At 35.7% G+C, this 23351-nt stretch overlaps 1 protein-coding gene across 4 annotated transcripts; it reads right to left on the bottom strand.

Moving 5' to 3' along the window:
• Nucleotides 1-264: 264 nt before the first annotated feature.
• LOC145668142 (uncharacterized) lies at nt 265-23276 on the bottom strand. Of its 4 annotated transcripts, none has more exons than XM_081735715.1 (4): nt 23137-23276; nt 18555-19591; nt 9039-9174; nt 265-548 (listed from the first exon to the last, which is right to left on the bottom strand). In XM_081735715.1, exons 2-4 carry the CDS (start codon nt 19385-19387, stop codon nt 348-350), a joined length of 1170 nt encoding a protein of 389 aa, XP_081591841.1. In that variant the 5' UTR covers nt 19388-19591; nt 23137-23276; the 3' UTR covers nt 265-347. The 4 variants fall into 4 exon arrangements, with proteins under 4 accessions (XP_081591841.1, XP_081591842.1, XP_081591844.1 ...); XM_081735716.1 differs by having other exon boundaries at nt 23099-23222; XM_081735718.1 differs by having other exon boundaries at nt 23145-23186.
• Between the last annotated feature and the right edge of the window lie 75 nt (nt 23277-23351).

The following is a 23351-nucleotide window of genomic DNA, read 5'->3' on the forward strand; positions in this document are numbered from 1 at the left end:
CTATAATGATTTGCATTTACTTTTCAGACATTCATACATGTTACACATGATGTTGTCCATTACCCGTTATCTTTATGCACTTTTGCCAGCGGTGTGTTAGCTTCAGAAGGCCGTCCTGGAACCAATTGTTAGGAGTCCCACGAACCCGTGTTTGGACAAGGCGCGGGGGACAGCCTGACGTAATGCGTCCCTTTACGTTTTCAATCCATTTCTACCCCTGACCATAATTGTTTACCTATGCTCACTTTTAGGTGTAGGTATTAGTTTTTACATAAAACACTTTTTTTTTTTTTTTTTTTTGAAGAATTATAATATATTTTGAACCATACAACACCAGTTACCCACAATTAGGAAGTTTCCGTTTTCTTCTTCTTCTTTTTACGTTTCTTTATGGTGTGCAGTTTGCCTTTCTTCTGTAGTGCACGAAGTTTTAGATTCTTCTTCTTAATAATATCCCGACGCCTCTTACTGGTGGCTTTTCCTTTGACTGTGTACTGTACATTAATACGTCGATTCTTGATGAAAGACAGATGCAGACTGAGCGCTTTCTGTAACAGACAGAGAAATTAAATTATAACTATATTAATGGCATTCTATTATTATTATTATTATTATTATTATTATTATTAGTAGTAGTAGTAGTAGTAGTAGTAGTAGTAGTAGTAGTAGTAGTAGTAGTAGTAGTAGTAGTAGTAGTAGTAGTAGTAGTAGTAGTAGTAGTAGTAGTAGTAGTAGTAGTAGTAGTAGTAGTAGTAGTAGTAGTAGTAGTAGTAGTAGTAGTAGTAGTAGTAGTAGTAGTAGTAGTAGTAGTAGTAGTAGTAGTAGTAGTAGTAGTAGTAGTAGTAGTAGTAGTAGTAGTAGTAGTAGTAGTAGTAGTAGTAGTAGTAGTAGTAGTAGTAGTAGTAGTAGTAGTAGTAGTAGTAGTAGTAGTAGTAGAAGAAGAAGAAGAAGAAGAAGGAGGAGGAGGAGGAGGAGGACGACACTACCCGTTATTTTCGTCTTCAATGATAAATTTTACTCTAGGGTTGAAATTGATCTTTTCGTTAATATAGAATCGCATTCTACTTAATTGATGTTTTATCTGTGTGGTGGTAATATCCAATATGTTGAAGTTGATTCTAAGTTAAAACTTTTCTCTTGTGATTTGAAGGGCAATAACTGCGAAAAGTCTGCTAATCTAAGCTGGCATTTTACTAAAAGGAAAACATTATTTTATTATACACACATCTAATATTTTGCGAAGTTTTTTTCTTTCTTCTTGTAGTTTGAATTTTGTGTTTTATTAATGTATAAAGCTATGCTTGCCTCAAATTTAAAACCGTTACAGTTACATCTACGGCGTTCACCTCTGGTGCTAGGGGTCTCGGGTTCAAACCCAGCTCCCGCCAAGTGAACTTTGTGGTGGACAAACACCGTGTGCGTCGGTTTTCTCGGGGTTCTCCCGTTTCCTCCCACTTTCTTCATTCCACCATTTCATTCATTACTCATTATCACCGTCTCCTTTAGCCTAACCGGCATAACCGTGGGACGTAAAACTCAAAATTTCATTTCATTTCATTTCAGTTACATCTACGATCAGCAAACGGTAAAAATATGACACTAGTGTGTCATAAAGCTGTGTATAGTCAATGATGATTTTAAGAGGTAGCAGGGCTAGAGAATCTATTCCACCGTACTACGAAATCAAATCCCCACCTTCAAGGAGCCACATGTCCAACCATGCTCTGTACTCAAAGTGGATTACCAGTGTTTTCCCTAGTGTTAAATTACTCTTGTACTAAAAGTCTCTCTTGAGGGAAACCTTAAATCACCAATGTGTATAGTTGACTTCTTCGGAATGATTTTCCACAAAGTCTACAAATTATACTATTTTGAACATGTATCAAACGTAAACGTATACCAGATATTTCAGGGGAATTACCCACACTGAAGGTATACAATAATTATATCTTTTAAAGACTTAAGAGTAGTCGTTTTCAGAAAAACTGTTCACCAGATATTTTATTTATTTAGAAAGACATACATTTCTTAAAGCTTCAGGGAAAAATATTACGTACCTGTACCTGCGACCAAAATTGATTTGAATACACAAATCTGAGGAAAAATTATTCTTGATCAAGCGGTTGTTTTCGTCTTGGATGTTTATACAAATATTTACAGAAATCTGATTAGCCGTATTTTTCACATCATAGAAAAGGTACGTTGTATATTAACAGCAACTGATACCAATATTCCTTTTGGAGGTACACACAAACAGAGTGGTGTGTTATCGAAGAAGCCTTCGTACCTAAGATCATTGTACTTTTTAGTACTTATCAACTAAATGAAGATATCACAGTAAAGGTAGCATTTTCTATTAACTTTACTATCGTTGACTTGAATAAAATAGTTCTCAAACGTTTCAATTGGTTAAGAAATCATCTAATTCAACATTTCTTCCGTGAACTAAGATTTGTTACTTTTAAATACACAGAATAACCATATATCTTTCAGTTGTTACAAGAGATTTAAACATAGAACTGCATACATTTTGCGTCTAACTGTCCTTTCCGATCACCGTAGATATAAGCATGACTCTTTTAAGAGATGAAATTAGAAAAAATATTATTGGATAAAATAATGATATAATTTAAATGTAAAATGAAGAAAAATCAACATTAGCTTGCCCCCTGCATTTTGTTCAATATAATTTGGTTTTTGCTTAGTATTTTACTGAAGATGAATTTCATTCCTGAAAGCAGTTTTTATCCATTTACCTAACACAGCTTGTGGAACCACTCAGCCAAGAAAGGAAGGGAAGGATTATAGTTTGCTTTCCTTGTGGTTTCACAAAGAAATATAATGAAATGCAATTGTCATGATTTCTGAAGGGGCTGGAATCCTCAAACAATATAACTTGTAATTTCAAAAGTATCACAACAGATAACTGCCAACGTGTAAGACCCCTAGAGTGAAAAATGTAAATAGTGCTTTTCCCTCCTTATGACTACACAAAACAAGTACATAAAGATTAATTGAAGACACCAAACACGATTATTATCCGAAAAGAAAGCCTAGGCACTAACACTATTTATAAATACTGAGGTTCGATTCCGACAAAATATTATATGCATAACTCATAATAGTGGCGTACACAAGTTTTTTTACGCCCCCTTCCTATGAAAAACTAAACATTTAAATATTTACCATATTAAGATTATATATATATATATATAAACACTTGAAATTATTTGAACTTGGGAATTTGAACCCTCCTCCTCGACGAATTTCTGCGTACACCACTCTCATGACTTGGTAATCATCAATCAGTATTTTCTCTTCAATATTTTGTTTTTACATAGGAAACTTCTAAACAAATTATAAATTGCTATGTAAAGTTTTGTGTAGCAGTTTCGACAGCGAAGGGAATTATGATTATTATTACTAACTGAACCTGCGCTGTCTACTCAGCACATCGTTTTATTATGACCATGAATTTCCTTCCCATTGTGCATGTCTCCTTACTCACACGAGTAAAGGATATATAGAAGACTCACAAAGGAAGTGAACTGCTATGTATAGATGTTGGAGTGAGTTTGTAGCAAATTTGTAGAAGTAACACAATATCAAGTGGAAATATTTTTTTCTAATAAATCCATATCCGTCCGATACGCCTCATTGCGTCTCTTGAAGCCTTTGAAGTTGCCAGCATGCAATAGGTTTTGCTATTCAGATTTAAGCAAAGCGCCTGCAATGTCCGTCAACCCGCCATACGTAACTTCTCTACTGGTTGCCTAACATAGTAGTTTCGGCTGCAACAATGTTAATCTTATGGGCTCAAAACGGCCTCTAAAAATGTTGAATAGAACACTAACGGCACGAGTTTTTAAAATTTGAATGAGAACTGGACAATCTACACAAAATGTGGAATCGACCAGCGAAAACGTAACGTTTCTAGCACGTGTGGTTTTCGAGATCTCATTGTCGAGAGGATTGGGGACAAACATATAAACCTAGCATTTTAATATATAGACTAGCTGAACCTGCGCTCTATACACAGCGCATCATTCGCATATGAGCATAAATCTCCTTCTCATTCCTCACACCATCTGTACATGCCCGTTTACAGACACAAGTGAAAGAAGTCTTGAAAAAAATTCGGCAAGGCGTATCATAAAGGGGAGATTTTATCGATTATTTTTTTTCTCAATATCTCGCACCGTTTGCAGGATTTGAACCTACTTCCGGTTGTAGGTTCTAATTCATGCATGACCAGTGTTTTCTTTCTTCTTGCATGTAGTATGTAATGCGCAAATACATTACATACACAATTAATTATAATGGCAGTTATATATGGTGTTCATTGGACAAAACACTCCAAAAATAAAGATTCATCTTGCACTGGAGAAATTGTTATCCTTCCTTTTTCATTATTATTTGGCCATGAAACAAACGCCTGAGACATATGCAACCCATATATACAACTGTGTGGTGTTACAACAGTACGTTGTATATTCGTATAATTTTACTACCTGTAAATCCGTATTTTATTAGGGAGTAAGATATTTTAAAATATGTACTAGGCTGATTATGTAATTGGAAGAAAAAAAAGAAAAAGAAATATATTAATTATAATATCGATATAAAAAGATATTCATATGTTTTATATGTTTTAAATAATAGGATTTTGGAATGTCGTTGTCAGGACAACAACACAAATAAATAAATGGATTTATTCAACGGAGTTGGCATTTTCATGGCTCAATAATTTAAAAAGAACCGTTTTAAATTGGTGTCGAAACACCGAGAATAGGTTGTATCGTTTAGAAGTAAAGTAAAAAACGAGCAACATTGAGCCTGATATTAATTGTACCATCTTAAGAAGTGGCAAGATAATATCTCGAAATGTCATGAGTGATACAGATAACCAAAGTATACATACTGATATGAATTTTCCAGAAAATATGATGGATGTTTTAAAGGGAATATCGGAACAAATTAAGGAACAAGCTCGACGAAGTGAGGATCAAGCTCGGGATCAACCTCAACAGTTTGAACAGTTAGATAAAAAGATGAATCAGCAATTTGAAAAACTGGACCAAAAGGTGAATCAACATGGTCAACATTTTGATGAAAAGTTAGAGCAATTGCAGCAATGTAACGATGGCAAATGGGACCAAATACAACAACAATTAAGTCAAATGAATCAGCAAATTACAGTTAGATTAGAGCGTTATGATGAAGAAATGGGCAAGATAGTACAGAGATTCAACGAGGTTCAAGACTCTGTAAGATAGTATAGAAACAACGGAGAAAGCAAATTTTGAATTTACATTAGTGAAAGTTACTGAATTTTCACAAAAGCATACTGCCGTACTGGTTGTAACAGACTATCCTAACTTTTCTTTTTAGTCGGATATTTTTGATTGTCTTATGGATGCTGCGTGTAATGATGATTTTCGTATGTATCAATGTGCGAAAAGTTACGATCGTTTTTGTCTAGTGAATGCTATTGATTACTTGAATTCACAGTTATCATGTTGAGTATATATCATGTCATGATACTAATCCTGAAGATAAAGTAATGGTAATAGAATCATTTAATGGTATGTACACGGCTTTGGTTCATGTAGCAGAAAGAAAGTTGAATCCAGTATTCGTGAAATTCAGAAAGAAAACGTGTGTCCCCACCAATGTTTGTAGTGATTGGCCGATTGAGTTGAATCTGTCGAATTGTACATTCAACGAAAAGATCAAAATGACGTTAGTACACAATCCGATGATGCTTTCACAGAACGTGATGCAGTGCATTGTTTTCCATCATCCAAGTGTGATATTGCAAAATTTTGAAAATCTATCGCTCGTGCAATACAGTAATAACCTGAACCAAACGAAACTTAATCGAAAGCAAATTCGATACATTTATATGAGATTAAAATGTGATCCCAATGTACAAGATGATGTTAAATTCACGAGTAACGGTAATGTAACCGAACCTAATTACAATAGGAATAGAAACTGTGGTAGGACAGGTTACCGTGAATATTGTAGAAAGAATAGGTACAAACACGACATCTCGCCACCAGTAAAACGAATGAGAACTGAACCTAATTTTACTGATAAGATAACCGAATCTAACCTTAGTAGTAACAGTGATTGTGTAAATCAACCTAATCCTAGTGTAGTACGATTACGTACACCTAAGAAGCATTTAAGCGTTAGATCTAATTTCGTTCGATGGGGACTTCGTAGAAATCTTATAGATGGCGAAAATTCTCAAAGTAAGAAACAAAGAACGGTACAAGTAAATAACGCACAATACTGTATTTCTGTTTATGACTTTCAATGCAACTTAAATGAATTTGTTGGTCATGTAACTTAAATTAAAGTTACGGCGTCTGAGAAAACCGTACTCAATTGATTTTTGCTTTATTTCACTTGAAATATCATTATGATTTCGTTTGTATTCGTATTTTTATGATGTTAAGAAGATGTTAATTATTATGTTATGTTCTGATTATTATTATATTTCAATCTTAATCTATATCTTGTTTAACTATATCTTATATCCGATCATCTTAAGTTTAAAGAACATATGAGACGGGATCTACTGATTAACGTGGAATCTGAACCACATGAGCTCTCTCCGCATTATTATTATTATTGTGTTTGTTGTTTCACGTAGGTATGAAATAATAAAAGTTAATTTTTTGTATACCACAACAAAAATGATGTGCGAAGTGAAGTTGAAAAAAAAGTAATATTCATTTCCTAACTCATTTTGTAGCCAAATGCTACTCGGATCTTTCCATTTTTAAATATTTTAAATCGAACTCTTCTTTCGCCAATTTAATGAATAAAGAAAAAGGAATATTTCTGAACGAATGTTATGAAGCAACCACATGTGTCGTTTATGAACTGTTTACCAGAGCTTGAAAAAAAAAACAATCAAAAAATAAAAGAGCATACAAGAGGGTACTGCTAAAGTTTTGTGTTTATCCCAGTGATCAATTTTCGAAAAATAAGCTAAGGTTTTGCATCTCGAGCCTTTTATTTCCATAATGTGTGACCGTAATGGATTTGGTCTTGCCACTGAGAACCTGAAAGGCACCTAAAGAAAATGTGGTCATTTCTGGGGGTACATTTACCAGCTAATTTAATTGAGATAAAATAGTTCTGTTATGTAGAAAATGCAACAATATTACATTTCGGCCAAAACTAGGTCACTTTGGCACCAAATTATCATCATAGACGCTTCACATTTCTTTAGTTTGGCATGCGATATCGCTTTCTTTAAGTCACCAATATACGAGGAACATCAAGAAGGTAAGTTTAAAAGTGCCTCGAGATGGCAGAGTGGTCAGAGCGTTTGCGAAGGGGTGGAGGAGGAACACGTAGCCATAACTAGGCGCGAGCGTAGTTGCGTGGAATAAATGGTGAGAGAACTGTGGTACGGTAAACGTGGCTGCGCTCATATAGCCTCCTGCCGACGCCAAATACCCGTGGTAATCAGGTTTCTCTACGAAAAGAAGCTGTCGATGTCAGAGACTCGCCGATAGTTGTGTTAAGTGTATGAAGCGGATGTCATGAGTGAAGGTATGGTCTAAAGATAATGCGAACAGTTCACAGCCGGCCGACTGTTCATGATTAAGCCTGAATTGCTAGAAAATGTGTAGGAAGCAATTCTGCAGAATCGGCGGTTCACAATGTCCGAACTCTTATGTCAGTTTCCGCAGATCTCCCATTCCCTTCGGCATCAGATCATCACCTAGTGACTGCAGTTCCACAAGTTGTGTGAACGATGGGTTCCAAAACAATTGACAGCGAAGCACAAGGCCATCGTCTGCTTTGACTTCCCTGCTGCGTTACCACTAGAAAAGCAACCAGTTCGTCGATTGCATTATCACCGGGGATGAAAAATAAGTGTCCTACGTGACTTCGGACTAAAGCTCCGACCTGGTGTCCAGCGATTATCACCTGAAGTGATTTCTTGCCAGACAATGTATCGACAGAGCAGAGTTGCGGACGATTGTGACGTCCTGGTTTCATTCCTGAGCGGCAGAATACATTGGCACAGGCATACAAGAGCTGGTGCCGCGTTACGACAAATGCCTCAACAAGAATGGCATGTATGTTGGAAAATAATTTATGCACCAGTAAGTCGTAAATAATATGATATTCTGACGTTCGTCTTCCATTTTACAGTCCATCGGAACTTACGTTTTGGATATGCCTCATGTCATAATTATGCTCTCATCTTCGATATTTCCATGTAACTTAATATTGCTTTATCTTACCTCCTTAAAAACAATAAAAAATACCTATTTGCATGAGGTAAAACACGAATACGTAACTTTCGTAAAATGAAACAAAAAGTCAGCTCGACACTTTTATGATAATGACACCGTAGCTAATAACCTTTCAATTCCCATTTTATGACAAAACACAAGCAAGATGCACACACGTAATATGCATGTTGAATGTAGCGAATACAACATGCCTCTACTGTTAAAAACTGAAATTATTCAAATTTAACCAGACAATAAGTATTGTGGCTGTTTCCACTACGAGTACATCCAGCTTTAGTCTGCTTCTACCATCCTTCTCTAGCAATTACTTACTGATAGAGAGATCACTTCCACATTAGGACGAAATTCCTTCTGAGCGCTAAGATTGGTGAAAAGAAGTGGTAGTCTATTTTCTTTTTAATCACTGAGAGATGGGAGACGAGAATTTTGCTTCGAGCTGCTTTAGACTGGCTATTTAAAATTTCAGCCTTACCAAGCTGGCAATTCATTTCAGAAAGGGAAAGATATGCAACTTTTACAAAAACCCACTTATGCGTTTGTCCCCGTAATAAGGAACAAAATTCCCATTATACAATGGAGGGATCGACTGAGTATTAAGATTACGGAACCACGTACACAAGATCTGTATAGTTAATGACTTCGTCTTAATTACATTGATATTCACTTCCGCATATCAATTACTATTTCTCTGATACAAAGCACTGTGATTTCTTATGTATAAAACTGAATAAAAATTGAAGTTTAGTTTACCTCATAGCCTACTGAGTCGGCGAGCTCCACGAAGCCAAATCCTTTAAGTGTATTCGTTTCTTTGTTGCGAGGCAGTCTTACTTGCTTCACACTTCCTGCTTGCTCAAAGTGCTTTGTTACTTCTTCAACGGTTGCGCTGGAATGGTAAATTTAATGTAATTATTAAAACATGAAGAAATCGACAAAATAAACACAGAAACAAAGCATCGTGAAGATACTGAATAAGATTCAGGCAAATATACAGGAAGAGAGATTACAGTGAAGATCTAACAGTTTTTATTTATTATTTACCAGCAGAATACCGGTTCTTCTTACTGAGAGAATGCGATTTATTTTGGACATTAAGGGGTAAATTTGGATTTAAACGGCATCAGAAGTGTCACTGTTCGTCACAGCTACCCCGGAAACTATGTATTCGACATTAATGTCCGTCATTTTCGATCATTTTTATATACCTTCCCCTTCCCCACCTTGCGTGGCTGAATTTAAATTTAAATGGCATTAGAAATGAAACTATTTCAGTGACCCCAAAAACAATGGAGTCGGCATTAATATAAGCCATTTTCGACCATTTTTTAATATCTCTCCCTCCCCTAACTTGCACCGTTAAAAATGATAAAAACTATCCCAGGTCCGAACCTCATTTATCTTGACAATTTGATCGAGACCAGTTGGGTAGTTCAAGATTTATTAAGTCACAAACATAGTCACTTTCATTTTAATGTATTTTTACCTATCCCCTCTCTCCCCTAACAAGGGAAGAGAGGGAGATTATATATTGAAGTGGAAGATGGCTTATACACCAATCGACAGCACTAATGACGCCTATTACGAAACTGTAATAATTTTTTTTTCCGAATGCATATACTGTGCGAGTTATATGAATATACAGGGTGTCCAGAAAATCCGTTTCCACTCCTAGAAATCGCAAACGGTGAACCAGATGCCAAAACAAGAAAACACGTGTTTGATAATTTTAAAAGTACAAGGTATCAAAGCAAAAAGTGTTGTCTCAAGGCCACACGCAGGGTTTCAGGCGGGGTCCAACTCAAAAATTGCAAATGGTAAGGGGGTCTAGAAGCATATCATTGGAAACCTGTGGGAAAATGGAAGAAGATGGAACAAGCCTTGACTCTCTAGAATTATCCTGTACAAAATGGCGACCGGTCAAAGGGTCAGCAAAAACGTCATTGTAAAGTCTATGGCAACCTAAAAAAAGAAAAAAAGAAACGGTGAGACAGGTGTCAAAACAGGAAAAGACGTGTGTTATCATTTCAAAAGTACAGTGATTGAAAGTAAAAATATTTTTTCCAGGGTCCTCCACAGGTCCCAGATGGGGTCCTACTCAAAATTTTCAAATAGCAAGGAAGGTCAAGTAGCATATCGTTGGAAACCTGTTGGGAAATGAAAGTAGACGGGATAAGTCTTGACTCTCTAAAACTATCTTGTGCAAAATGATGGCCGGTCAAAATGTACATCCTCATTTCGATTCTCCAAGCACATTCGCTTTCCATTTAGCAATCGGTACTTGCTATCATTGTGACACGATTGCACGTATTTGCTGTTCTGGTACAAGATTTTTTTTTTTTTGGTTGTTTGAATCATTTTATACTTGATAATTCAGGCAACTAGCAAAAGTACCATCATTGTACATTATATGTTAGCTAGTCAGTTCTATACTCAAATAAGTCAAATGTTATTTTTTTATTTTCTTTATTTCTTAATTTTCTTTTCTTTTCTTTCTTTCTTTATTTATTTAGATATTACTGAGCTCAAAGAGTAGAATATCACAGTAGGGGCATTTCCTTTCTTTCCGTTGAATAATAATTGAAGTGAAAACAAATTAAAACCAGACTACAGAAAGAAGAACTAAAATTCAAGATGCTTGCACAGTGTTATTGTAGAGCGCCCACACTTGTTCCACCTGCTTTCATTTAACAATAGCTTTCAAACGATATTCTTCTTCAGCCTCCTTGCCATTTGAAAATTTTGACTAGGACCCCGACCCCGTCTGGGACCCTGTAGAGGACCTGGGACAAATATTTTACTTTCAATCATTGTACTTTTGAAATGATTATAATGTGTTATCCTGTTTAGACATCTGTCTCACCGTTTCAGTTTTTTTTTTTTTTTTTTTTTTTTTTTTTTTTTTTTTTTTTTAAGGTGGCCATAGACTTTACAATGACGTTTTTGCTGACATTTTGACCGGTGGCTATTTTGCATAGGATAATTCTAGAGAGCCGAGACTTGTTCCGTCTTCTTTTGTTTCGTTTCCCAACAGGTTTCCAACGATATGTTACTTCGACGACACCCTCATCATTTGCAATTTTTGAGTTGGACTCCTCTGGGACCTTGCGGGTGGTCCTGGAACAACACTTTTTGCTTTGATACGTTGTACTTTTAAAATAATCAAACACGTGTTTTCCTGTTTTGGCATCTGGTTCACTGTTTGCGATTTCTGAGGATGAAAACGGATTTTCTTGACACCCTGTATATTCATATAACTCGCAAAGTATATGCATTCGGAAAATTTTTATTACAATTTCGTAATAGGCATCATTAGTGCTTTTGATTGGTGTACAAGCCATCTTCCACTTCGATATATAATCTCCCTCTCTTCCCTTATAAGTTGCACCGTCAAAGTGAAATGATAAAAACCACCTCAGGCCCGAATCTCATTTATGCTGAAAATTTGATCAAGATCGGTCGGATAGTCAAAAGTCATTAAGTCACAAACATAGTTACTTTAATTTTTATTTATATAGATTAAATTCAGTAATACTAAAAGAATTACTATTACGTACATTATAGAGAAAGTACGGGGGTGAAGGCGGTGGCTCAGTGGTGAAGGCCCACCTCTGGTGCAAGGGGTCCCTGAATCGATCCTAGATCATGTGAGTTTATAATGGATAACATCACGTCTATGGGTTTTCTCACGGTTTCTCCCGGTTTCCCCCACATTCCCATTTCACCAGTTATTTCCTAATTATTCCTATTCATTAATCATCCGTCTCCCTTAGCTTAAAGAGCATATTTGTAAGACATAAAACCTCAAAATTTCATTTCAGGACAGATAATAGTGATACGGGGAAGATACAAGACTCTAAGACCATAAGACATGCTATCAACAAGTATATTATTATCAGACATAGTTCACTAGAAATTCTCTACATTATATTAGAAAAATTTATTTGGATACATGTTAGGCAGTATCACGACGAATTTCCTTTCGAATGTATATCGATAATGCACCTTAGATTTGCAACATTTCATAAGCGTTACAATGTTAGTAAGTAAGTTTTACTCAATCCTAACTGAACTGGCAGTTAGCACAGTAACGAAGTAGAAAAATAAACAATATTTAGGAGTTACAAAACTCTCTATCTCAAGCTTAGGGTTTATAAAACTCTAGTTTGAACTTAGGAAAGTCGTTAGCACGAGTTCAAATACCCTGGAAGTTAAATTTCTACTTCTTTGTTCCACTTTTATGCTCTTCAGACTAAAGGAGACAGATTATTAACGAAAGTGATTGATTACGAAAGAATTAATGGAATGAATATGTGGGAGGTAACGGGCAAACCCCGAGAATACCCACGGTATTGTCCACCATAAACTCACATAGCCTGGGATTCAAGCAGGGACTGTTTGCGCCAAAGGCGAGCGCTTCACCATTGAGCCACCGTGCCCTTACCGAACTCGCTGGAGTTCCACAAATTCGTTCCTCCGCATGAGCCATCCTAAAACACTTTCTTACACGCGAAAACGGTAGACATATATTTTAGGATCGTTAGGCAATCAAAAAATTAAACGGAATAATTGTTCTTAAGTTTTTCACGCTCTTATCTTTTTACGCTTTTGGTCAAGGCCATGTTATTTTGTGGAAAATAGTGTCATTGGCCATGTAGTGTTTTAGTTAAGTAACGTCAAACATGCACACATATAGCACTTGCTAGAGTCATACAGGGTGGGATAAGTATCGACTTTCTAAATATCGTTGTACTTTCGAATAAAGTATTTTGCTTAAGCGTTTGTTATTGACGCACGATAATCGAGACGCCGCGTTCGGATTCCACGGCATTAAAGGTCTGCATGAGCTCGGGTCAGGCTCAGGCCTACAAAGCATATATCACTTCGGGCCCGGGCAGGGCAGTAAATTTTTAAATATACCGTACAACCATATTTTTCGGGCCTAACTATGTAAATATACTGTACAACGATATTTATTGGATCGTTCCTTCTGGAGAACTTTTAAAGCACATTTGCAAAATTAAACCTCTAATTGCTGGAAATAAAAATACAATCTTGCGTTAATTATTAAGTTTCTGTGATTCGGACTTATTTCGGGCCCATTTGATTATCACACGAGCTCGGGCCGGACCCGGAACTAAATGCTAAAACATATTTCGGGCTCGAGTCGGGTCCTACATTATAAATTCACGGGCCGGGCCGGGCTAAAAATTCCGCCCCGTGCAGACCTGTACACGGCATCCACGGAGGCCTGAATGCCATAACGGAGACATGGATGGTTACTCTCTCGGAAAGTTTCTAAATACGAACAACATGAACACACATTAAAAGGTTAATTACTTTGTGATGTGTTTGTAAGAACCATGGTCACCTTACACGCTCACATCCATAGTACTTCGTGCATTGCGGTGCAGCCGGTTCTGCGTGAGCCTCTTTAACTAGTTTAAAATATTCAGATTTCGGAATTCATGCGATCACAAGTATCGAAGATAAGCAAAGAGTCCCACAAGAAGATAGACGATGAATGAAACTAACTCAAACATGACGTCAGAAATCAAAATCAGCAAATGTAGAATGAGTGTTACCACACAGCAAAATAATCAGCTTTATTATAATACTCATTAGTTTGCTGGTCGTATAAGAAATTCATAAACATGAACGGTTCATCACTAAAATAAGAGCTTATTAAACAGCTTTCGTCCGCGGCAGTTCCAATCATTCATAAAGCATTCGTCGAAAATTATTATTTCATTCGTTGTTTCAATTCATCATATAATTTTAACACATATTCTCATATTGCTACACATAAATAGATCTTTCATAGAATTATTTCATTTTATTGGCATATATTTATAATTTTCATTATCCATTAATTAAATACACGATTAAATACAAGTGAATTGGAAATTGTTATTGGAAGTTGTAAAGAAGGTTGGAATGGAAAGATCAGACTCATAAGAAACATATATGAACTAACAAGTAAGTGTTAGAATAGTGGAGGAAATGACAGAGGGGAGTGGAATTGGAAGGGGATTTCGACAAGGATGCTGTCTCTCGCCAACAATATCTAATATCTATCTACAAAAGATAGTGAAAAATAGCCTACGTAACGAAGAAGGCATTTCGGAAGGAGGTAGAATAATCAGATATATACGGTTGCAGATGATATTGTGCTAGTGGCGGAATCTGAAGAGAAAATCAATAAGATGTTACAACACTTGAGGAAAGGCTGTGAAGAATATAGGATGACAATAAATGTTAGAAAGACAAGAGCCATGATGATTAGAACGAAGGGGTCGATGTCAAATATAGGAAGGGCTAAAATAGAGCAAGTGACTAGTTTTCGATGCCCGGGTAGTATTATTAGTAATGATATGTAGTGCAAACGTGAAATAAAAACAAGGTTTTAGGAGGCGAAAGAGGCCTTTAGGAGGAAGAAAATAATATTTTGTGAAACCCTGAATAAAGAGTTGAGAAAAAGAATCATAAAATGCTTCGTGTGGAGTATTGTACTGTCTGGGGCAGAAACATGGACATTACGCAAAAATTCAATGGAACACCTCTACTCTAGGAGTTTTTCTCCGCGTGTGAAGATAGCCAACACGTTTGTGGAATTCGCTACAGAATTAACTAAAGGGGCACACGTTTAGTGACGGCTCAAGGATTGGTATAGCGGCTAGCCCCCGTTTAGTGAAGTCCCGGGCCCACAGACCCTGGTCGTATAAGTAGTAAACGGGTCCTCCAATGTCCTAATTCTACATTGTGACTACCTGTATCTGTTCTGCTGGATACGGATTCTTCTCCCAGCAGCTAGGAACTTACGTCGTGGGATTACTTTAGTGTTACCCCACAGTGCATTAGTGAGTGGTGGGGAAAAAGTGTTTGTGGTGAACCCCAAAATATAATTTTTTCATTCACTTATATACGTGTTACAAGGGGCTATTACCTCGCGAAATGTGAAGTGTAATTTTGTTTGTGGAAATAGTCAAGTGTCTATACCCACATCAGTGTTTAGGGTTGTGATTGTTTTTCTCCTACATTTTTTTATACATAGTGTTTTTAATAAATAAGCATACTATTATTCTATTTAATGTGTTTCTGTTGTGTGTATGAATGATATTTTTGACTGTCGTGGTCTGAGCGATCATCCGGATGTCCGGGAGGATTTCGAGACGAGACATCCGAACCTCTCGGTGCTGGATGCTCATCTCATTGTTGAGATCTGAGGGCGATCCGGGAAAACTTCTGGAAATTCTTTTTTGGAAATGTTTTTTGATATCTTAACCAGGTAAGTTCAGATCTTCTGAAAATACTCGTTGGTGGGATAGGGGGTCAGATTCGGAAAGCGGTTACAAGATTAAATTCTTTAGCCTCTTTCTATCTGATGATGGACTTAGGAAAAGCACTGTTTTTTAACTGTGTTGCAGAGATGTCTGACTTGCGAGTCAGGCCGTAGCCACCGATATACAGGCCTGAGAGCGCTGACGTCACGAGGCTCATGCGTCATAACCGGTTGAGTCAAGTCTTATTAAAGTCACACTCTTGCTTGTTTGATGTTTTATTGTAAATTGTGAAGGTAAAACATATAAAACACACCACTGTAAGCAAAATTACAGCAATTGTGATAAAAACATTGGAAGATAACGTTAAAAGTAAAAGTTAAATCAATATACTTAGCTTAACCTTTAAATATAATATAAAGTTTATAACTCCAGCACCATCTTTGATTTCATAGCTTTATCTACAGTATAAATAGAAGAGATTAATTTTAATATGTGTTTCTCTGGCCTTTGTTGTAATTTATCGATAAGGATCGAAAAATTCATAAGTGATACAACAATTATTTATTCTTGCACCGGAAAATGAAAGAGTGAATGATATGTGTACTATGGCCTGGAAGAATGAGAGAGATTCATTATTATAGACTGTAAGCCGCCAATATGAACCAAAAGTTCTGAAATAGGTTTTAATTGAATATTGTACGTCCATACACTTACAAAAAACTCTAATTTTAAGGATTTCAATACGCTTAAATTAGCATTTATGCGAAGATACGCACGAATCTGTGGTAGGTAGTTACTTTGGATAAAGTTCTGTACCTGGTTCCCCTGATTTACTTTCCGTGATGAAATAGTGGCCACAATTATTTAACATAACAGGACCTAAGCGAATTCAACTTTTTACTACTACTACCACTACCGAACTACTTATTATTACTATAGTATCGCTGGAATAAATAATAATACTTATATACAAATACATCATAATATAATAATACATAGTAATCATACTAATAGTAAAGTCACTATGCTAACCATAGAACATAGAGGTTGTTAAATACTAAGCACAATACAAGTTGCTAATTACTAATCATTAAATTAATTGTATAACACCACTGGCTGTAAGTACCATTTTTTCTGTGGACATAGTGTGCGAATTGATTTTTTCCAGGGGGGATGAGTTTCACCCAGACACGCACCCAACCAAGGGCGCCCACTAGTGGCTGCAAGGGGAGCGCTTGCCCCCCTATAGAGGAAATTGTACTTTGGAAGATCGAAAACCTAACAGAATTTTTAGAATAGTTACGGAAAAATTTAAAACTATATTTGAAATATCTCTTATTTTTGCTTCTCCTATGAAAACCACAACATGGGCGCCCTTGCACCCAACCATCACACGTAAACTATAGAGAGAGAATGGGGAAAGTTATACCTGCCAAGGATAAACATTATCTTCTCCAGAGAGAGGATGAAGTTTTACCAAAGGGGAAAATTCCTGGCATCCCGCCGTCAATTTGCACGTGTATAGGGGCCTGAAGAACAAATTAAATTCCATATTGCATTAGTTTCTATATAATACAGCAGGGGGTGGGCCCTACAGGTTGTGTTATATGCCGAAATATTCTAGACAGATAATTTAAGTACGTTGACCTTTCAAATAGCTAGCTTGCAGGCAAAAACTGGATTATTTTTATTTCATGAAGATCGTGTAACCGGTTTCCAAGTTAAAACTTTAGTACCCCCATAATGAAATCCTTAAAATACCGCCAACCTAATTTTTCGATAGTTGGAACTAAGCTAAATCTATTTGTTGTACACGAAGAGGTTTTACGAAATTTCATAATGATCGTAAGAGCTATTTTAACTTGAAATTTTGTCGCCTACAAATAATGCCGCTGGACTAATTTGAGGTACTTGAGTCTTAGCTAAATCGTTTTCTTGTACGCGAAAACGAATGTGATAGTTTGTTTTTTAGATAATTTGTCCATTTTGAAATATAATTGAAACGCCCGAAAACTCCGCTAAAGTGATAGGTGGTAGTTGAGCCATAACTAAATCGCTTTCTAGTACGCTGCAACGCATTTATACAAAATTCTTGAAGATCGTTTGTTTTTTTCAAATGTAAGTGAGGCACCCCCGAGATGAAGCGCCTGAAACCGCCATTAAGCAAGTTTTGTCGAAAGTTGAGACTAAGCTAGATCTCTTTACTGTACACGAAAAAGGTAATTTTACAAAATTCCATAGTGATCGTAAAAACTCTTTTAACTTAAATTTTTCCGCCCCCCAAATGAAGTTCCAAAAACTCCACTGAACTAATTTGAGGAACTCGAAACTTAGCTAAAACGCTTTCTTGTACGTGAAAATACATTTGCTAAAAATTTAATTTACATAATTTGTTCTTTTTGAAATATAATTGAGGTGCCCCTAAAATGAAGTGCCCAAAACGCCAGTAAATTAATTCTAGGTAACTGCTCGATACCTAAACCGTTTTGCTGCACATGAAAATGCATTTTTACAAATTTTGTGAACATTCTTTGTTGTTTTTGTAATACAAGTTAGGCACCACCAAAACTGAGGTGCCCAAAAACGCCACTGAACAAGCTTTCCGAAAGATTAGACCAAACTAGATCGATTTCTCGTATCAAGAAATGTTTCACCTTCAAATTTCATGTAAATTGTTAGAACTGTTTTCAATATAATGGGCTTTCAATCTTTCCTCCACAGTAACACGAAAGCCCTATCGATGGTGACGTCACACTTTTATTCACAGGCCTGTATATCGGTGGCTATGGTCAGGCTCGTGAACTCAAGCCGCAATGACGTTAGTAAGCCCTATTGGGGATAATGAGGGTATTGAGCGCGTGATGACAGAGCAAGAACCTAACCGAGAAGTGCAAGCTTTAGTCCGAATAAGCCTCGACTGCAAAATGACCATCTTTGGTGTGTTAAGAGTTGTTTTCATTAGTTACATATATGAAAAAGTACTTACTCATATGGAAGATTTCCGACGAACAAGACGTATCTTTGCATCTCCTTTGATTTAGATTTTTTCTGTTGTAGCTTATTTTTCTTGTCTGAATCCTTATTCTTGCTCTGAATGTCTTCTTTCGCCGTTACATCTAAGGGTTTATCAGAAGAAACAGTGTATTTTGGCGATTTATTTTCTTTCTTTTGCTCGAGAAAGAAAAAGTGTCTTTCCGTGTGCTTTGATTCATTTTCTTCCAGCTCTTCATCGCTTCCCTTGTTTGAATCCTTACTCTTTCCCTGAACGTCGTCTTCAGCCATCACACCTAAGGGTTTGTCACAAGCAACAGTGTATTTAGGGAATTTATTTTCTTTCTTCTGCTTGGGAAGCAATAAGTATTTTTGTTTCCGCTTTGATTCACGCTTTTTCTGATGATCATTTTTCATGCCTGAATCCTTACTCTTGATCTTAACGTCGTCTTCGGCTGTCACACTTACGGGTTTGTCAGAAGTAACAGTGTATTTTAGGGATTTATTTTCTTTTTTCTTCTTGAAAAGGAAGAAGTGTCTTTCCGTCTGCTTTGATTCATCCTTGTCTGAATCCTTACTCTTACTCTGAACTTCTTCGGGTATCATATCTAACAATTTGCCAGAGGCGATATTTTTCTGAGAAAAAATATTTTTCTTCTGCTTCTTTGACCAACCTTTCTTATTACTTATGTCCAAAGTGGAAATATTTAAATCTTTTCCGGCACTTTCACATTCCAAACGTTTCCTTTTATTCTGCGAAGTACTGCTTGAATCTGGACCAAAATCATCTGTTCTTGCTGAATACATTATTTCATATCGTGACTTCATTTGAAAGTTATTTTTGCAACCAAATCACTCGACTCACCATCAGCATTGCTAACAAAAAGACTTTTCCTGATTTTTATCCCAGATCTATAGATATCTCACGTAACACTGTTGAACCTCATGTTTTAAATACTGACAAGGCGAAAATATTGGAAGATAACTTGTCGTTGCTTTAGGTTCCACGTCAAACTTGCTAAATTTAAGTCCCTGAAAGTGAAATAAATAGTTTAGACATACATACATATATATAATATATATATATCACAGACATTAATGTGGAACAATTTAAAAGTACCTATGATTTGTTTCCACCAATTTTCATCCACAGAACAATAACAAAAACCAAAATCATCTCAATTATGCATGGTATCTTAAGATCAAAGACAAAACTGTGGACTACTAGGCTCTGTTCCAAGAATGCTTTCGTTTCGAAATGAAATCTTTAAGTTTTACGTCCCACGGTTATGCCGGCTAGGCCAAAGAAGACGGTGGTGATGAGAGATGAGTGAAATGGTAGAATGAAGAAAGTGGGAGGAAACGGGACAACCCCGAGAAAACCCGTAAGTACGGTGTATGTCTACCACAAAGTCCACACGGCGCGAGGTGGGATCGAACCAGGGACCCCAAGCACCGGAGGTGAACGCTCTACCACAGCCACCGCGCCCCCCACTTTCGTTTCGACACAGTACACTCGTATACACTACTGATTTATATTACCCTGTTGCAATTTGTTGGTCCACCCAAAGTTCTTTCTCCAAAAAATGCTCTGATCATGGGGAGTATTTTCCACGCGAGTGACATGTCCCACCCACCCTATAGTTATCAACTACTACTAACTAGCAAAACCACTATTAACAAAATTAATACTAACTAGCAAAATCCTCCACATATCACTGCGGGCAATGTTCTGCGTTCTACTTTCTGCGTCCTTCATATAGAATTTGCCTGAAAAAGAAGTCTCGCACGAAATTCGAACATCTCCGATGGTACCTTACTGAATACTCCCATCCCTTTTTCTTCCTTTCCAGGTCAAGTATAAAAAGAACCTGAAACACTGTTTTAATTATTTTAAATGAAGACTCCAAATACAAATTTCGTGTCTTAATCTTCAGGGCGCAATAGCATTCCGGTACAACCATAGTATCTTTGATCTTTCTGAACCATGTATTCTTACTTTATTGATAGAATTCATAGATCAGAAACATACAATAACAATATACACAAATATACTAAAATAAATTAACATTTTAAACTTTAACCTCAAATAATACAAATGAAAAGAATAAGATTAACATTTAAATATACGCAATTAAAAATTACGATTCACGTACAAAAAACGTATTGAATAGTTTGTAGTCATCTCAAATGTTGATCTTATATTTACAGTATTCATTTTCCCACTATCTTCATTTTTTAAAATTATAAACAATGTTATTAACTTATGTCGAAAACAGACTAATATAACGAGCACCGTAATTTTCAACTTATCATAAAAATTCAATTTAACGTATATATATATATATATATATATATATATATATATATATATATATATATATGGCAAAAAGCTATTTTTTGTCCACGAAATAAAAATAAAAATTCTATTTAAAATGTTTTAAAAGAATGAACATACACTAAAACTATGCTATATAATTTAAGAAATAATAGTTTAATTTAAAATGACAACCTATAAAATATATATCAGTAACAAACAAACAAATAAATCGATACCAGATTGACATCTGAAACTTATGCAAGTATTAATGACACTCTAAATCTGGTTTTGAAATTTCAATTCATGATTTTAAAGCCGTAAATCAAATCCTTTTTAATAATAAACTTAACGGATTCCAAGATATCAACATTATCTTATAATAGTTGCTATCCCATTTCTTCCCCTTCTTCCAAGTCAAATTCCCCCCCTTTTTTTTTAAGTTTTACGATACATCAAAAATTCTATGTAGTGACTAAATCTCACGTTTCTTGCTTACACAGTTTGGTCTATGCGTTGATCTCTCAGTCAATATATATAAAGAGAGAGAGAGAGATGAAGGTTTCTTTTTCCATCTTAAGGAAGTTGTTGAAATAAGATGAATAAAGTCAAAATGCTGAGAAACGCACGGAGACTAATAAGTATAGTTGAGTATTTAAGGTTGTGTTAGATTCCAATATTTCGACTAAAAAATTAACTAGCCACCTCATTCAGAACATGATAAATTAAATCTTACTTCATCCTACTATATCCTTTAGTGGGGTATATAAATAACTCACCACTTCTATTCTCTAATGTGACGTATTTTTATGAGCACAGTATACCCATAGCTGATTCCTAATCAGTACAGTCGCATCAGTAAAAGTTAAACACTTTTTGCTTCACATTAACGAGAAACATTTGCCTAATGTTCTAATTCTTGTGCGCAAAATTAGTACATCAGTTAGGTGTTCTTCCCTAATTTTGAAGAGAATGAATTCATTTAGGAGCCGCCACTGTTCTTGATAAATCTTTGTGGACGAACAAAATATACGTTATTACAGCCTTACTATGTATATTACAATATTATTTAATATCAATTTTCATTAATGATTTGGTGCAAATTTATTATATGGATGCATACATATATTCATTCTATACATACACACCACTCCTTCAGTAAATCTACTCTCTGTACCTTAAACAATCATTTTTTGGAGTGCGAAGTCGTATTTCGGGGGGGGGGGGGGGAGATTCAGTTTACGTATGCCACTAAAAAGCACGAATACTATCTAACCGAGTCACGGCAGAAGCGCAGCACCTACCGCATATGGGTGCATCCATAGGGAGTGGTGCGACAGCAGCGGTGGGTATACAAAAACGAGGATAGTGCTAAACACTATATATGGTATAAAACTCTTACGTAACGTATTTCTTTGTTATTATGGGCGTTACAGGCAATATCTCGATATTATTTTATTGATGTTCTGAAATAACATGACAAATTACGTAGATTTCATAAACATATGGATCCCTTAAATTTCTGACACTTCTTATGCTTGCGCATCATGAGTTAGCACACAGCCTTCAGATACTTCACACCACTTTGTATACTGTGGTTAATGGCTAGCATATGGACGATTCCATGCATAACAAATTAAACTTGGATTAATATATTTCTATGTAGATACACATCTTACAGATAAGAACAAAACATATTTCAATTTACACACAGGCTTATCAAAATATTACAAATATGTTCTGTACATTTTATAAATATGTGGATCCGTAAAGTAAATCGGCACCAACGTATTTCTTTCAACATAACAATATTAAAAATACCTTAAATGCAATTGAAAAAACCTTAAAACATTAAAATCATACATAAACCCATAAAAGTTTATTTATCTTTCTTTTGGACAATGTTTAGCAGACGGGGTCCAACTATTTTCTCTTATATATGGTATTGTAAATGTAACAATTTCGGTATTTCTGTTCACATTAAGTTAGTCTATGTTAAATTATATTAGTGTAGTGTTCGAGCATAATTTTCGAACACAATTATTGAATTTCGCTCATTTCTATTAATATTAGGTTAGTTCAGGTTAGATTAGATTTGGTTAGGTTATGTTAGGTCGAAGTACTTGTATCTTCCATTTCTCCCTAAATTTTGTACTTTTTACGTACTTCTGGATCCCTTCTGCTAAACATTTATCTTTCTTTTAAATAAGGCACATTTTCACCTATATAATACTAATCCACAAACTACTACGTTCCAAACCTTCAGACCGTATTTTATCACGCGCCTGTTCGTTCATATGTCCTTAGGTGTGCCTCTAGTTATTCGTTTGTTTTTATTTTTCTCGTCAAGTCTTTAACCAATGTTACCAACTAGAAATTTTATTTTCATTCCTGTCTTGATTTTAAATCCTCCCAATGTATCCATGTGTTTGAATTGAAATTATTTCTTCTAAATAAATTATTGATTTTTTTGCA

The sequence above is a fragment of the Thermobia domestica genome, chromosome 13, assembly GCF_964235325.1.
Source record: "Thermobia domestica chromosome 13, izTheDome1.hap1.1, whole genome shotgun sequence".
NCBI classification, from domain to species: domain Eukaryota; kingdom Metazoa; phylum Arthropoda; class Insecta; order Zygentoma; family Lepismatidae; genus Thermobia; species Thermobia domestica.

Coding starts and splice junctions, on each gene's coding strand:
- LOC145668142 (XM_081735715.1), bottom strand. CDS start 19,387: ATGAAGTCACGATATGAAATAATGTATTCAGCAAGAACAGATGATTTT. Junction 9,175..18,554: donor GTCGGAAATCTTCCATATGA/GTAAGTACTTTT, acceptor TTACCATTCCAG/CGCAACCGTTGAAGAAGTAA. Junction 549..9,038: donor CCGACTCAGTAGGCTATGAG/GTAAACTAAACT, acceptor TGTCTGTTACAG/AAAGCGCTCAGTCTGCATCT.